The 18,630-nt window shown below is 36.8% G+C and overlaps 1 protein-coding gene across 1 annotated transcript in view; it reads left to right on the top strand.

Moving 5' to 3' along the window:
• Nucleotides 1-18,630, top strand: part of LOC140158562 (chromodomain-helicase-DNA-binding protein 1-like) — a 52,668-nt gene that overhangs the window by 1,646 nt on the left and 32,392 nt on the right. Inside the window, 13 exon segments of the mRNA XM_072181698.1 lie at nt 6,567-6,918; nt 7,392-7,472; nt 7,990-8,075; nt 8,842-9,105; nt 9,416-9,546; nt 10,399-10,624; nt 13,342-13,633; nt 14,539-14,666; nt 15,462-15,678; nt 16,193-16,285; nt 16,728-16,918; nt 17,320-17,508; nt 17,906-18,056. Coding sequence (XP_072037799.1) covers nt 6,567-6,918; nt 7,392-7,472; nt 7,990-8,075; nt 8,842-9,105; nt 9,416-9,546; nt 10,399-10,624; nt 13,342-13,633; nt 14,539-14,666; nt 15,462-15,678; nt 16,193-16,285; nt 16,728-16,918; nt 17,320-17,508; nt 17,906-18,056 — 2,401 coding nt within the window.

Raw genomic sequence — 18,630 nt, 5'->3', positions numbered from 1 at the left:
AAAACTTGTTGATCATAATTTGCCACATGACATACAGTAGCACACTCACTGGCACTGCAGGTTGAAAAGGACATCCGGTCTGTGAACAGGCAGTTTTTGGATCCTGGCTAAACAGCTACATCAGGATGCCAGTGTTCCAATCACATGCACAGATATGTTTTAATTTAAGTTTGCTGGGTCATTTGATTTTTAATAATTTAATGAAAACAAATATTTTGTGCAAAAATTGGATGTACTGATTGTATGGCTGCTTGTATCAAGGAAGGTTGAATGCGCAAGCAGCGTTCAAAGCTTAGACGCATTGCCTTCATACAATGCGGCATTGCATGCTTGTCAATTGAATAGATTTTATGCACAATAGCTGGCCAAAAAATTCTTTGTTCTACATGCCCGACTGACCCGGATTTTTCATTTTTAGATATTTTAAACATTTTTATGATGTAGCTCTGCATGCAAGTAAAACCATATTGACCGAAGTGGATACGAATGAAATGTTTTTGAAAAATATGTTTGCTAACATTGTTTAGATTATTCAAGCCCTGTGGAATTCGTTAGCCTCTTCCAGAGCCCAGAGACTTGGCCTACTTACAAATTCTGTCCTCCCATAGAATAGAGTGAGGATGTGTGTTTTTTGTCCTCTTAAGGGGGTACTACACCCCTCAATAAATTTGTGACTATTTTTGCATTTTTCTCAAAACTATAACACCCTAGTAACAAAAGTTGTGTATATTATAGGGGTAAGGAATCCGATTACTACACTGGAATATCAGTGACCCAAGACAAGCGGTTCGACACTTGTGATAGAAAATGAGGTACCGCTAGGATGCACTTAATTTCCTATCATATTTACTGAACCGCTTGTCTTGATTCACTGAAATTTCAGTGTAGTAATTGGATTCCTTGCCCCAATAATATACATAACTTTTGTTACCAGGGTGTTATTAATTTTTGAGAAAAATGCAAAAATAGTCACAAATTTACCACAGGGGTGTAGTACCCCCTTAAACAGCGACATGTAGGCTTACACAATAAAATGCATGTCTAGAACTTAATTAGGGACATTTTTGTCGAAAATTGGTTATTCCACAGAGCCTATTGTATACCAACATTAAAACATCTTGTAAAAGGTGGGGCAGATGACCCATGATAAAAGACCTCCGTCCTCGTTACAGTCGGTTGACTCGGTTCCGATCAGGGTAACAAGCCCGATTGCCGATTGTTGGCTACACTTGACTTGACTGTCCTGTAAAAATTGCCCAGACCAGCTATCTATGGCGACCCCCTCGTTCACCAGGTCACTTATGCCTGGCCGAAGATTCATCAGCGTTATCTTCTAGATTTCAGCTGAATGCCTAGATATGCTTGACATAAAAAAAATAATGGAATTTTCTTGTAAAATTCCATGTTTGAAACTGATGTCTGTCAATCATGAAGAATGCCTGATTCTGCATGATGTCACCATACATACATGTACAGTGTAGTACTTGTACGTGTGTGTCAAACATTGGGCGGAAATAATTTTATTTTAACTAATTAATGTGACTGAGAGCTTTTCTTGTTTTTGAGCACAAATCAGTACACTTTTATGTAAGCTTGTTCTTGTAAAATACCATTGCTTCTGGAATTCTCTTGACCTTTTTGGTGTAAACATTTATGGCCCAAGGTTTTTGATAACTGGAGGAATTTTATGGACCTTTAATTTTTTATGCCGCCTAACGTGAAGCATGTACAAATCATGTTGTAAACAGTATATATCCATCTGTACCTAGGACAGGTCCAGAAACTGTATCTCAATGGATAGGAGGATTGATCTTAAATTGCAAAACCCTTCTAAAAGTGGATTGACTGCAAGTGGTAACTAGTGTCACACTCATTGAATGCGCACACGGGGCATACAGCAATCTGGCACAAGCCTGTGGTGTAGGCATGTTCACAAAAATGTTGTTATCGTTTATCAGGATAAATTTTCAGTATTGTGATCATGAATGGTGATAATAGTCTGACAGGCCGTGGTATTTTGCAGATAAAGATATATGTCTTAAAAAATATGATTTATTCGCCAGCAGTCGGTAATACTCGGTATATTTATTAGGTACCGGTAATTGCTCAGCTGAATATCTTTTGGTTACGGTCTGTATATAAAGTTCCTAAGAAATGCATCTTTTTGAGTTCAAAATGTGCAAAAAACGGCCATTTTACAGCAACTGCCCCACATACCGTATTTCGTCAAATAGTCGCCCCCCCTCAAATAAACGCCCCCACCACTTTTTTCAACCAAGATGTTTCAAAAATGCAGATATTTTCATGCTATCTTGTGTAGTAAGCTTACCAAGTTGCACACATGGTCGATAATAGTGTCACTTTTGGCAAAAATCTGGATTGAAACCCGAAGTGAACCAGAAGTCAGTGTTTCTAGTTCATAGTTCGTCATTTTAGCGTGAGTTTTAAGTTTACCTAATGATTTTAACGGGGATTATCGTTCTAAAATTGACCTTGAATAAACGCCCCCTATTTGGAAAATGTAACGCCCCCGGGGGCGTTTATTTGACGAAATACGGTATATATTTAGCCCCCACATGTATGTGGGGCTTATGTTATCGCCCAAATGGTTGTTTGTTTCTAGAGCCTGTTTGTTTGTTTGTTTCTTTCTTTCTTTGTATCTTTGTTTGTCCGGGCAGAAGCAAATTTATTAATCCACTCTGCAGCTCCAACGTAATGGCCGATCAACTTCAAACTTATTACGGGGATAGGATATGGTGGCCTCATGTGCTGTATAGTTTTGTGTTTCATTAGTTGCATATTTATGGATTTAATGAGCTCATTAGCATATTTTGCCTACATTGTCATTAATCCACTCTGCAGCTTTAACACAATCACCGATCAACTTCAAACTTGGTAAATTGTGATAGTATTATGGTGGCTTCATGGTGTATAGTTTTGTGGGGGCCATCTTAATTACGAACCGCGTAATTCTAGTTCCCGTAGAAGCAGCCATACGATTGAGTTCCTTTTTCATTGGGAGAACCATAATAAACAAAATCATTCATGAAAATTTGGAACAGACCAAAGTGTTGACCAAAAATCACAATTGACTAAAAATCACATTTTCGACCTGAAATCACATTTTTGACCCAATAATTACATTTTTGACTAAATAATCACATTTTGACCAAAAATCACAATTTACTAAAAATCACATTATCGACCTAAAATCACATTTTTGACCCAATAATTACATTTTGACTAAATAATCACATTTTGACCAAAACTCACATTTTTGACCAAAAAACCCAAATTTTGACAGGAAATCAAATGTTTGATCAAATTAATTTTAGAGCAGAGATCACATTTTTAAACAAAATCACATTTTTTTGACCAAAAATCATGTTTTCTACTAAAAATCATGTTTTTGACCAAAAAAGATTCTGAAGACATAATAATCATGATAAAATTGGATGGATACTTTTGCATGCTACCTGAATTTATCTGTTGAGATGCTCAGTAGGCACCTCAACTAATTTTAGTCAAAGTCGCGACTACGACTGATTTAGTAAAGACAGGTTCTACACAGGGCTCGAATTTGGTGCGGGTCTGGGCTCGAATTTGGCGCGGGTCTGGGCTCGAATTTGGCGCGGGTCTGGGGGCCATTGCCAGTTAGAATCATGGCTGGCATGTTGTATGGTGGTCTGGCTGGCCCGTGTGACCTGTTGTCAGTGGCTACACGGCGGACCCGTCTTTACGATGTCCAGAACTGGCTCGTGTGACAGGTGTTCAGTGGAACATGATTTCATAAGGGTCTTTTAGTGCTATTCTTGCTTTTGAAATATTCATTTCTACCAGAACCACAATAATCTATTTCTTTACTGCATAGCAGAATTCGACAACCATTACAACTGAGTTTGACCTGATTTTTCAGCCTGAGTTTACAAAAATGGCCCATTTTCTAGCACATCAAATTAACAACACAAGTAATATTCTTTAGTTACTACTCAAACCATTGAGAATATTGACCATTTAAGCCGATTTATGAGAAAATATTTGTGTATTTTGGTTACAGTCCGGTCGAGATTGAGTGAGTCCATAAAAAATAAAAATACTGCCCTCTATATTGTTAGTTCTTTGGGGGGGCTCTTGCTTTAGAGGTCGCACATTCCTCAAACTTGGTGGGTGGGTGCATCTTGACCCGAGACAGAACAAGTTTGTATTGGTTAGTGGGTCAAGGTCAGCCGAGGTCATCCAGGGGTCATCTGAGGTCAAATTGGTAAAAACTGTCATTTGGGCATGAAACTTGATGGGTACAGTCAACATTTAAAGCCAAAGTTTTGGAAGGACATTTTGGGGTCACCAGGGGTCATCTGAGATCCAAATTAGTAAAAACTGTTGTATGGGCTGTCTGGGCATGAAACTTGGTGGGTACAGTCAGCATCAGCTAAGTAATCGCGACAGCCTGAGCCAAGACCGCCAAGCATTCTAGGCCCCAAATTGAACTCCTAAAATGGTGAATTATGGACTAATTTACTTCAATAATTAATATATCACACAGTAATACTGATATGTGAAGTAGAATTTACAGTAACTTCAGCCGTTTTGGCCAGGCATCATCAGTGATTGCAAATGATTAGCTCCGAGTCTGAAACGAACACTGATGGAAGGTACAGATTCAAACTTCTTGTGTACATGTATATGTCAACGTTGCATGCCGCATGCATCATTGATTTGTACACATTGTGAGTGCACAAGTGGGCCTCATGGGTTGTAGCTATGGTGGGCGGTGCTGGCAGTCCGGCACAATTTTTTTATAAATTTTTTTTTAATGATTTGTTCATCATAAAAAGAGCAATTAAACAATAATTTTTAGGGGGTGATACCCCCGGAGCTTATTCTCCGAACACTTAAGTTCATTTGTGCCCCGAACCATTCATGGACTTTAGCAATTTAGAGCCCACCACAAAATAAGGCTAGTTACAACCCTGGTTTGCCTACATGACAACCTTACTCAATGCCACATGTATGCATGGTGGTGAGTGTGGATGGGGCCTGCTATGTGGCACAAGCAAAAAGTGTAAGTTTTGCAGAACCATGAAATGGTATCAGCCTATATTAGCCTAACTTACTTACTTTGGTCTTTTAAAAGGATATCTCAAAATGTCAAATGACCCTCTGAGTCGTGTCACATGAAAAGTAAGGAATAAAATACAAATATTTCCCTACCCGGGGGTGATACTCATTATAATTTAAAACCTGGGTCAATATTCATATGGGTCCTTTTCATATCTTGAAATGCCAAGAAGGTATGACTTGTTGGTGTCAAATGAAAGAGAAGCAACTAACAAACTTACTAAATATAATTTCCCCACCGGATCATCATTCATATTTTGGGTCCTTTTCCATATCTCGAAATGCCAAGAAGGTATGACCTCCAGTGGTGCCAAGTGAAAGAGTAAAAAGTAAAGAATATACTGGTAATAGAAAATATTTCCCCACTCGGGGGTCACACTCATCATAAGAGCCGGGTCAATATTGATATTTTGGGGCTTTTTCATATCTCAAAATACCAAGAAGGCATGACCCCCAGAGTGGTGTCAAATGAAAGAAAAAAATGTAAAGAATATAATACTGATAATATTGATATTTTGGGGCCTTTTCATATCCCGAAATGCCAAGAAGGTATGACCCCCCAACTGCTATCAAGTGAAAGAGAAAAAAGTAAAAAATATAATAGAAATATTTCCCCGCTCGGGGGCCACACTTATCATAAGAGCCGGGTCAATATATATATTTTCGGCCCTCTTCATATCTCGAAATGCCAAAAAGGTATGACCCCCTCTGCCCCCAGGGGTAGCGCTAACATGGGGTCATAGGCGCATTCTTTTACCTTTTGGCGCACAGGTTCGGAGTATCTCTGGACCTAGCTAGAGCTAAATGCTAGGATCTTTCAAGGTTGAAAATAAAAAGCCCCCCAAAAAAACATTTTGTGTCTTCAATATGCAAAGTTATAATTTGTGTTCATGTCATAGTCTATTATTATTAATGACTTCAAAATACATTGGATTTATATCCATTTTGAAATCATTAAAAGACTATGACATGAACACAAACTATAACTTTGCATTTAAGAAACCAAATGTTGTTGTTTTTTTAAGTCACCATGAATGATTGTAGCTTTTAGCTCTATATGTAGCTAGGTCCAGGAATACGCCAACTCCGAAAAAAAATTTAAAAAAAAAAAAAATCCGCCCCCCCCCCCCGCCGCACCTCCTCTTTCAAAGCTGTGGAGGACAAACAAACAATTTTTTTTTTTTGGCCTAAGCTCAAGTAGTACTTGTACTTACATTTTGAACCCTTGTAAGGGTTTGCACACAAATAACAATGCCGTCGAAATTTGCCAGGTGCAGAGTGAAATTATATGGAGGTGTGCTATTTGCTCTCCATAACTTGACACTCAAACATGGTGTTCGAGAGTGAGTCTGTACTCGGGTGCAACCTCATTGGATTTATCACATAACATGAGTGTTATCTTAGACCTGTTTTAACATGTTGTTTTCTTTGGTAATTTCTTCCTACAGTGACAGTAACGATGACCAAAATTCAGATAATGACAATAAATCTGAATCCGGTTCCGGATCTGGATCTGACTCCAATAATCAGTCAGGAAGTGGCTCAGACTCCGGAAGCAAATCAGCAGCCAGCAGTTCAGATGAAGAGGAAGCTGGCTCTGGTGATGATAATCAAGGTGATGATGATGATGATCATGACAATGATAATGATGAAGAGGAAGAAGCTCAAGATGATAGTGACGATGATGATGATTATGAAGACGACAAAGAAGATGATCGCAAGAAGAAGAAACGGCGTAAATCTTCAGCTAAACCAAGTCGTAGAGATAGCAGAAGAGACAGCTTGAGAGACCTCAAGGAGGTAAGTTGTTCATTTTAATAGGTGTGATTGTGTTTGGATATGATACACCTGAAATTGGTAAAACTGGTTGCTCGAGTAGAGTTCTGTTGATTAAAACTGAAATACTTCATTCTTCTGCACAGGGCAATAAAATATGAAGTCATTTTACCGAGTTGCTGTGGAAAATTTATGTTCATTGGGACACAAACTGGTACCATTCTAAATGTTTTACCCACAGAATACAAATTTTGATTAATAGTTGAGATGATCAGGCTTTGGGTTAGGATTAGCATACACGAAATAATTATATGATGAAGGATCGACCTGGTGATGGCTCAATTCAAAAGTCACATGGAGGTCATTGTTGTAAATTGGGTACACATTTTTCCCACAATGGCTGGAATGCAGAGAAATCGGTATAAAAGAGGTATTAAACAGAAGGGAGATTGGACTTGGCATTAATACTCTTGTGAATGTTATGTTTTCCTTTACAGCTGTGGGAAGAATGCCCAGATTTGTATGGTGTAAGGCGATCAGGAAGATCAAGAAAAGAAGTGGACAGATTTCAAGTCAAGGTAAGTAATCGCATCAACTACCAACTTTTTGTCAATCAGCTCCAAAAAGTTGAAAATGTAGAATTGGTCTTTAAAAAAAAAAACTACTCAAAAATTATTAGCATATATCTATACTACATTGTACTAAAATAATAGCCGTTGCGTGTGTGTGTCTGTCTGTCTGTCTGTCTGTCCGGCTATAAGCGCCCACATACCCCAATAATTATATCTAAAGGGCCATTACAGCTACAGGCGCACTAGTTTCAATAACAACAGTAACATTCTAAATGAGTGTAATAAGTGTAATTTCATGCAATAATTGTGCAACAAAAACATTTGCACTATTGATGTCACATGCAGCAAAAAACACTTTTGTCAGCACCATGAGGATAGAAAAGAAGAATGAAAATCAGGATTGTCAGTTTCTGAACCTTCAAATATGTTTAGGAGTGCATTACAGTGATTTCATTATTCACCAGTTATGAAAGAGTTGATGTAATGAACTGATATTTATTTTTAACTTTTAATATTAATGAAGGTACCTGAAGCAGAGCCTGAGCTCATGAAAGGGGGGCGAAAACGTACTTCATCAACTTCAAGGACACCAAAGTCCAGAACAAGCAAGTAAGTTGCAGTGCAGATAATACAACAGTTATTTATTTAAATGCCAATTAAAACATAATTTTCTTTCTTTCTTTCTTTTGTATTTATTAACCTCACAAAATCTTTTCCAAAAGCCAAAATAATAATAATAAGAAAAGATTTTACAGATCTTCACCCTGCTACGATAATTGCCTATATTATTTTGTGTAAATTTTGAGAAACAAAAAAATATGATGGTTCAAGCATGCATCAGTTAATGCAAATTAATACCCTAATCATTTCTGAGTATTACTTTTAATTAATAGTTATCATTTGTTTTTGGACAATTATCATAGCAGGGTGATAATATATACCAAAGCACACAATATAAGACATTGCAAAATAAATATAGTTGATATTATTGCACATGTACATAACATCAAAATCATGGATGAGAGAACTGGAATGAAAAAGAGTCATGACATTTGAAAACCATAGGGACTATAAAAATTTGTGGTAAAATTCAGATAAAATGAACAAAATTGCAGTAGACTCTTCAACAGTATTGCAACACATGAACAGGTGCCAAAAATTAATGAAAAGGAGCTGAAAAATACTCTGTTGTATACATGTAAAATTAAAGAGATGTTTTCAATTTATCATCGGCAAAGCTGAAAGGCTCAACTAACATGTTCCCAAGTTACTTCTCAACAGTACAACAAAGTTGAATGAGACAAAAAACAATAAAAATGAATACTCTTAGCCCTTAACAATTTGAAATTACTTTTCATTACTTTTGAATTGCTAGGAGTGGGCCAAGTCGTTTAAGCGATACTTCAGATGAGGATAGCAGCAGCAGTGAATCCGATTACGCTCCATCAGCACGAAGGAAGCAAAAACCAAAACCAAAACGTCCAGTCAAGAGAAGTGGTGGCGGTGGTGGTGGGCGTAGTTCTACTGCAAGGAAGAAAGCTCCTTCAAGAAAGAGAGGGTCATCAAGCTCAGATGAGTCGAGTGATGATAATGATAATTCCAGACCAGTGATCAGGAGGAAAGTAGCAATGGGAAAAAGGTAAACAAATTTTAGAACATAAAGTAAACAAATTTAAGATAGATAATAATATTACTGATCTAATTTCTTGAAAGGAACTTAGCTTAAAACTACAAAAACAGGTTGGGTTGATAGATTTGACCAAGTTTCTGTTTATATTACATAAAAATGAAGAGGTAACTTGTAGCTTAAAGATTCCCTTCATTAATGTTTTGACATTTTATATATTGATAAAACTGCCAATAAATACTAACTTTCACACTGAAAGTGTTACCCTTGTTTTTTGCTATTTTGACTTCTTTCTAACATCAATCGATATTTGCTTTGACAGTTACAAAGAAGACGATAGTCAAGAGGAGACTGATTCTGATGATGTGATGGATGCACCCAAAAACAAGGATGAGGATGAAAATGCAGAGTGTATTGAGAGAGTGCTGCAGCAAAGACTAGGACGTAAAGGAAGTAAGTCCAACATAATTAGTTGAGTTGTAGAAACATAATTGTGACCTAAAAATTATAGGAGAACTACATACACATCAGTCTCCTGAGAGAGGATGCTTAGAGAGCTGTCAGGGGTCCAAGTTGGCACCTGTCTGTTGGCAAAATCCAGCCTGTAAATGCCTCGGGCAAGCTGTTAATGCCGATGGGCATTTTGAAAATGCATCTGATTGCCAACTGGTCCAAGCTGGAACAGCATACCAGTCGGGCTTTAAAATACAAGTAAAAATCATCCCCATAATTGAAGTTTTTTTGGACGGCTTTCAGGAGGTGGGGGCTAAAGACCCTAAATTTCATTTATTGTAAGCCTCAAGCCTCAAAATTAAATGGTGGGGTCTATTTTGGCATTTTTAGTGCCGGGACTAGTTGTTAAAAAAGTTAAAGGCAAGCCCTGCATGGGGATTCATTTTAAATTGTACATTATCATTTAGTGTTAATTATTGTAAGTGAGTTACGAATCACTCTCATACGGAAGTTTAGAGAGATTTCAGGAAAGTGATTGCACCATGTTGTCATAAGGCGAACCTTAATACATCTTATCATGTATTTGTATGCAGATTGTACCCATCCACAGGGCTTAGCCTCAAAATAACAAAAAGCAATTGCGATCAATAACAATTATAAGTGTCATGGGTCGCAATTTTTTTATATGCAGTAAACCATGGAATATTTGCCAAACTTTTATAATAATTTCTGGGTTGAAGCTTCAAATTGTAAATCATGTTTCCCAGAAATTAAATTAAAATTGTTCACCACTTGTACACATTGTGAGATGGTTAATTGTATGTGATATTGTATCCCTGTCTGTTTGGTTAGAAACTGGTGCAATAACTACCGTGTACTACATAGAGGCAAACACCGATCCCAATGCCGATATCGACCCGGATGAGGAGGAAACCGAAATGCATTACTTAATTAAGTGGAAGAACTGGGCCCATCTACATAACACCTGGGAGTCAGAACCTAGCTTGAGAGATCAGAAAATCAAAGGGATCAAAAAGTTGGACAACTTCATGCAGAGGGAGTCTGAAATTGATGAATGGTAGGTACATGTACCGTATAATTAAGTTGAAGGTTGGGTAAAAAGGTAGGGGTAACAGATCTAGAGGCAAACCTGCATTTTTACAGGACGGAGTGCCCATCTCTCTTTCGTTAGCGATTAGGCCAGACTTCACAGTAAAAAGTTGCTGTGGGGGTCGGGGATCGTCACACCTCCTCCACAGTGAGTCTGTTACCTTCCCAGCATTTTAGAATGTCGGTAATCCAGATAAAGTACCTTACTCAACGGCACAGCATGATGGCGTTGCCGGGGCTTGAACCTGCAACCTTCTGATTATGAATCAGAGCCTGTACCGCTTGGCCACTGTGCTCCCTAGGTTAGGTATTGGGCAAGAAAGGCAGCAAGAAATTATTTTCCCCCCAAAATGCACAGGAATTGATTTGGAAGTCAAGTAAAATTCTGCCGCAAAATATGTAAGGAGTATAGATGCTTTTGATATTTTGATACTTTTAATATATTTTGTGAAACAATAACTGTGTAATGGTTTAATTAAGGAGGGCCACTAGTGAGTATATATTGGAAGCTGATGTCTATTAAAAACAAAAGAAAAGATATTGTCAACTAAAACTATCAATAACAGTATTGATAAAAATAAGACAAGCAGCACATGTGGTACATTACATTCTGCATAAGGCATGAGATGAGAGTTTTACAGTTTAAACAAGAATTCCCTTTTGTTGCCAAAATGTCTGTTTACATTTATTTTAGCCTGTTTTAGTGTGTTTTAGAGTATTGTTGCCAGATATCTTATGGCTGCGCATTATGGATGCAGATGCATACAAATATAGTTACAAAGAAATTTGACAATTTGGTGGATACACATCCATAAAATGTGGGAAATAAAACATTTGGGTTTTGTAAAATGTGCACGACTGTACAACTTCCGCTTCCGAAGTTCTGATATAATGAAAGGGCAAGTCAAGTAATATTGGTATTCATAAAAAAAAAAATTGATTCCTCAACTTGATTATTGAAGGGGCAGGACCAGGATCATTATTACACTGATCAGCCATTTATAACCAGCTGACCAACTGGCACCCTTGGGAATTTGAGGTCTTGGAACCAGCATAAAATTGGAAATGTTTTGTTCCTCATAAGCAATACTGTGTAAGAATATTTGTTACAAATTCAGGTAAACTGGCTGCAGCACTGAGCAGGACAGCATTTTTGTGTTCAAATGTAGTCCCTGCATGTAAAGAAGACCAGTTGGGTATAATGGATTAGGCTAGAAACAGGCCAATTAAGCAACATTTTACTTTTATGTGCAGTTGGCTTTGTATTTGAGGTTTTGAACTGAAATTTTATATATATATATATGGCCATGCGTCTTGAACTCGCCGACTTTTCGTCACACCTCAAATTTTCTGTTACGATGCACCAAGTTTGGTATAATGAGTCATATCTGGAAATCTATAAACCCTATGATAGTAAAAGTATACATTTTTAGAAAGCTATTGGCCCAAGGAATCTAAATATGGAGTCAAAACTAGTGTAGGGTGCATGTGGAAAGAAATAATTTAATAAAATGCAAGCCTTTTTTTCATTTTAGATGAACCTTCCGTGAGGCACCAATTTTCATCTATGTGTAACCCTTCATCAATTCTTAATGCAGTTTTGAAATGTTCAGACCATTAGCTTTCTAATGATATAAAGCTTTATGATAGTAAACCAATGTGTATATCAGAAAATGGACAGTGGATTTTTATACCAGTTCAACCCATCAGTCTGGTACATTTTCTAAAATATTTTCTTGGGGTAACACCCTACACTAATTTGAAGGCCATTTTTGGATTCCCTGAACCAAGAGCTTTCCAGAAATGTATACTTTTGCTATCATAGGGTGTATACTTTTCAAAATACAGCGGTGGTAATCTCAAGAGGTATATTACGCTTGAAAATTTGGGTTTACTGTGTAGAGAATAGGGACGAATTTGAATGTCATGTGACTTACTTGTGGCTACCAGTCACCTCATTTTAATTAGAGAAAGTTGAGCTATTTAAATGTGTACATGGACAACTAAGCAATCTTTTGATACCAAATTTATAGTAATTAGAACAAATTTGAAGTATTTAATGACCAATTTTACAATCGGGTACACTTAAAATGCAAACTACCCATAGGGTTTGTACATGACTGCACCGCTGCCACATGCACCGCTGCCACCACCACCCCTGACTTGGTCAATTGAATTGAGTGCCATTCTGCCGATATTCAAGATATCTGAATGAAACTCCTCATAATTAATAATTGAGACCTTAGCTATCATTTGACACCAAATTTCCAGTCATACCTTGTTTTCTCCCAAAGATACACTTATTAAACCAAATGATCACAGTGAAAAGTGTGACGCCACCACCCTTTTTGGGTGTTGAGTTCAAAACGCATGGCCATATATATACATAAAAAGAAGAAAATGTGTAAATTTACTCCATGTTGATTCACTACAGACTGTTTCGCCCAAAGGCTCCTCAGGTGAATGAGAGAATATATATATATATATATGCACAAAAACTGTGGCGAAAAATGTGAAATGTTGGATATGTAAAGAGGGGTTACAATACATTTTTGCCAGTTGAAGTTTCTCTGGTTACTAAAATAGTGTATTTCCATCAAATGTCAATAAAGAATGAAAAAGTTGGTAAAACATTTGTCAAGAAACAACTTTACAACAAATACCTTCCATCTTTTGTGCTTGCAGGAAAAAAGTAGCTTCTCCAGAAGATATTGAATATTTTGAATGTCAGTACGAGATGACACTGCAGCTGTTTGAACAATGTCAATTGGTAGAGAGGGTGATTGCCCATACAAATCAAAAACAACCTGGTGACTATCAATCAGGTCAGCCTGATTACCTGGTCAAGTGGCAAGGTCTGCCATATGCAGATTCCACTTGGGAAGATGGAGAGCTCATTTCCAGGAAGTTCCAGGAATGTATAGATAACTACCACACAAGGGCAAGGTCGTCAAAAGTGCCAAGTAGATCATGCAAAGTAAGTTATCAAATTCTTTTTGGTTGATGTGTTGCACACCATCAGCTTGAGTGTTGGCGATTGGCGATATAATACACATTTTATGGAAAATGATTAAAAATTGATATTTTTAAAATTTAACAGTCCTCAAAGTAAATTGTATAAATCTAATGATATGTACTTAAAGTGTATGTAGCTGTGATGAAAGCTGTACATCATATGAAAATTTTGACCTTTCGTATTAAAGATTCCCCCACTCCCAAATACCAAAATGTATATCTTCAATATGAAAGGTCAAACTTTTCAATCAATGGTCGGCTTTTCTTCCCAGCTACATACACTTATATACATATTAGATTTCAAAAAAATCAAAATTATTTGATATCAGAAGGACATTCCTCGTATTCAAAATCCAATTCGATATGTCCGATATGCTCTCAAACGTTGTTATCTGATTCCTTAACTTTGCAAACAAGTAGGCTAGAAACATAAGGATTTCAATACCAGTAAGCATAGGTACTGAGCAAGTTAGTCATCACAATTTCCATAATGTCCCTACTTTGTCAGAGTGGGTCCGATCTTGTCAAATATTAATGGTTTATAACCTATTTTTAAGGGTGCTTATTTAATCATAATTTTACTGAATTTTCTTATCTCAAACAAAATATCAATATGTTATACTTAGTCTTGGCCTTGGTGCTCCTTCAAATGTGTAATTTAGGACTCATTCTTCAGCCTTGTGCCCTAGCACAATTTAGCCAAATTCCTTTGAAATGCCCTCACAAAACTAACTTTGAACCCTGTTGCACTTTGTAATAATATGCATTGTAAAGGGCTAACATATGTTGTTCTCAAGTACATTTAATTAAATGATTGTTTGTGGTATTGCCCATTAGGCAAATTCTGTATTACCATACAACTTTCAGGTACTACGTCAGAGACCAAGATTTGTGGCTTTGAAGGACCAGCCATCATACGTAGGTGGGACAGATGACATGGAGCTGAGAGACTATCAGCTGGATGGACTCAATTGGCTAGCTCACTCGTGGTGCAAGTAAGTTCAATTATTGATCAGAAAATAAAAATCAGGATTCCTTTTAGTTTTAGGTGAAGTATGCCAAGTGTGTTACATATGATTTCCCTCAAAATAATATGTGCTGAACACTTTACTCTTAGTAGTATGGGAAATTTTAAAAACAAATTTTGTGTTTTATTCAGGAAAAATAATTCAGTAGACAAATGCTGGTATATAGTTGACGTAGTTGATACCTGATGAAATGTTGGATGACTGGGTGAAAAATTATGGTCTTTGTTTTTCTTCTAAATGTGCCAAGTTATTGTTGACATTTGACTAATAAAATTAGATCATTATACACTATACTAAAGGTTGATTCCTTTTTAAACATAACTCAATAAGAGTGCTGGTGAGACTACTTAAGTAACAAGATGTTCAAAATATGTATAACAATTTTAAAATTACATCGAAAAAGATGCCTATAATCCATTTGGTTTCCTTGAGGTAGTGACCTCAGTGCATGCTCCCACTGGGGACAATGTTAAATTACGTGCAAAAGTAACTGCAACAAAGTACTAACATCACTGCCTTGAGGAAGCCAAATAGATTATAGTTCTCATACACATATTGACCTTAGAATAAGTAAATAATCTAAGATTCAGATTAAGCCGTATCAAGCATTAATATGGGTAAAAAGGACATTAATATGGGTTAAAGGGACAATCAGCTTGTTGAACATTTGATGGAGAAGTTACACGATGTGTTGAACAGAAAATCTCTGAGTGTTCCTTTAAAACAATGAGGGTTGTTTGTGTATTTGTTTTGTTTACTCAGGAGAAATAGTGTGATCCTTGCCGACGAGATGGGTCTAGGAAAAACCATTCAGGTGATCAGCTTTCTATCGTACTTGTTCAATGCACATCAGTTGTATGGCCCATTCCTTCTTGTCGTGCCATTGTCAACAATGACGGCATGGCAGCGGGAATTTGAAGCTTGGGATCCAGAAATGAACGTAGTGGTGTACATTGGGGACCTTAATAGCAGAAACCAGGTGAGTTACTATTTTACCATCCCAATTAAGAATACATACCTGCTTTGTACAGTTATTTTACTTTGGGAGCAAACTGAATCAAAGAATGGGCTATCCTAGTTAGAATTCCTGTACCCTTTATGGAATATATGACCTTAATCGTCTACACATGGAGTGTGAATTCCAAATGGGTGATTCCATTTGAAACCTACACCCCTGTGTGGGAGATTAAGGTCCATGTTTTTATATGGGGCATATGGATTTCAGCTGGAATAGCCCAATATCTGCATTTCAAGTAAACTAGGATTCTCTCTGTTATTACTAGTACATGTAGGTAACTAACTGCATTTTTATTTCAGGAGGAGACCTCTGTAACATTGTCTACGTTTTCACTAGGAAAAAACAGTATTATACAGAGTGATCCAAAACAATGTTACCCAATTCTAAGGTGAAGTTCTCAAAATTCAAAAGTCTTTTTCAAATAGTTATTGCATAATTCTTAAAGAAAATCTTTCCATATTTATTAATGTTACAGATTCGTGAGAATGAATGGTGTCACAATGGAAACAGAAATAGGTTAAAATTCAACGCCATACTCACAACCTATGAAATACTGCTTAAAGACAAGGTAAGAGGATAAGAAAGGTAAATAGATAAAAACATAATAACAAACCAATATTCTGTGAGAGGACATACGACTTTATGTCAAACTTTTCTCTGATGACCTACAAACGCAATACATTTGGCTGAATCCATTTAGGTGCAAGTTGGGACATGTGTAAACATTACAAATATGCAACAACAAAAAATCAGGTTTGAAAAAAATTAACCAATTTCATATATAAGATCGTACATGATTAAATATTGGATTTAGAAAAGATACTGATCCTCTTCCCTTACACAGAGATTGGACAGCTGCTTATGTCAAACACCAATTCTGTTAATACATTTTGTGTCTCAAAAAAGAAAGATAAATATGCAAGTTAGAAATGAAAAGTTAACATATAACCAATAACCATATTCAGTTCATATAAAAATGTTACAAATTATTTTATTCTCATTTAATGCAGTCATTTCTAGGAAGTGTAGCTTGGGCTGTATTAGTGGTGGATGAAGCACATCGTTTGAAAAATGATGATTCCTTGTTGTACAAGACGTTGAAAGATTTCGAAACCAACCACAGATTACTCATAACTGGTACACCGCTACAGAACTCTCTCAAAGAATTGTGGTCATTGCTGCATTTCATCATGCCTGAAAGGTAAGAATTGATTGTGGGAGTTTTTGTGTTCTATTCTGCTCAAAAGTTTTTTTGTTTTATTTTTTCAAACTTGGCATTGATTCTGAATTAAAAGCTACTCAAAGTAGCTATGTACTTGGAACATTGCATTCATTAATAGGAATTTGATTCATTGGTAATAATGCAAATAACATTTGTGTCAAGGTTGGAAATTAGATTATATCCCTTAATTCCCGTTGATGCGAGGGGTCTCGAAGTTCGATTCAAATCCTGGGGGTACCAAGTGACTTTATTATGTCTTCTTTCCCTTCTAATAGCCAAAAAAAGCATGGGCATGGTTATGAACATTGCAATAGGTTTTTGAAAAGAATTGTAGAATGACTTGGAGGGAAATGGTAATGTTTTGTTTACTTTTTTCATAGATTCCCAGGCTGGGATAGTTTTGAAGATGAATTCTCAAACGCTGACAATAACGGCTTTGCAAATCTTCACCAAGAACTGGAGCCGTACTTACTGAGACGTATCAAAAAAGATGTCGAGAAATCACTGCCGGCCAAAGTGGAACAGATCCTCCGTGTAGAGATGAGTGCTATTCAGAAACAGTACTACAAGTAAGTGCATGTAATATTCACATTGTAGTGCTGTTCAAGAACTACTACAATATTGCAGGAATATATTTCCTTCATAAACCTTAAGTTTTTGCACTTCATGTTGTTGCATTGAGCTCACAATCGTGTTTCATTCTCTCATGCTAGGCTTAAATAAACATGCTTAGGCTGGACAAAAATATTGACATGTTCCTGTCACCCAACCTGTGCCCGACAGCGTGTGAAAAATTGTTTTTTTGTAAAATATAGTATTTAACCAACTGGCCTACCCTTCCTGCAAGGATGCATGTTGCCAGAAACACTCACATTTCATTTAAATTAATACATTTTTAGTGCAGGTATTTATACTGTTATGTACTATAATGTATTTTGGCATCCGGACACTCTTTGTTATTTTCAGATGGATTCTTACAAAGAATTACCGGGCATTGAGCAGAGGCGCAAAGGGCAATATCAGTAGCTTTATCAACATTGTAATGGAACTCAAGAAATGCTGTAACCATCCATTTTTGGTGAGACCACCAGAAAATGATTGCCAAATTGATCTGCAGGTGAGACTCTCTATACTATACTATGATCAGCTCGTAATAGGCAATAATTATTCAATTTCTGTTACTGCGCAAGTCAATAATTCCCAATTTACACTTGCGTAAATTCACAACAGCATGTGTCAGTCACGAAATCCACTGAGGGCAGTTCGTGTAGGTACTGCGCCCAGCTGTTTGTACCCCATTCTATATCAATCGGATATTATGAACCCAGCATATTACGAGCTGAGTATAATTAAATTATATAAAGGAAATTCTTATATTTAATAAATAAATACTGCAGTAATACTGTCTTAATTTAATTTGTCACTTGGTTCTTGGTTTGTGACTTGGTTCTATTCATCAGTAATGATGGATGGCAGAATAAGCCCTTGTGATTTGGATGACTGGAATCAAGGATTATAACTTAAGCTCACATAATTATTCTTGCTATTCACGCTAGAGTTTCCTGACAGAAAACATCTTTCGGGATCATGATTTAGCAGAGGGTTCTTGTCACTCACCTAAGCTGCTGTGAACCATTGATTAGCCCATAAGGATTACTAATATAGTGCCATGTTGCCTATATAAGTGCTTG

The sequence above is a fragment of the Amphiura filiformis genome, chromosome 8 (assembly GCF_039555335.1).
Source record: "Amphiura filiformis chromosome 8, Afil_fr2py, whole genome shotgun sequence".
NCBI classification, from domain to species: Eukaryota; Metazoa; Echinodermata; class Ophiuroidea; order Amphilepidida; family Amphiuridae; genus Amphiura; species Amphiura filiformis.
The sequence above is the reverse complement of the archived record's forward strand: the minus strand, read 5'-3'. Positions and strand labels throughout refer to the sequence as shown.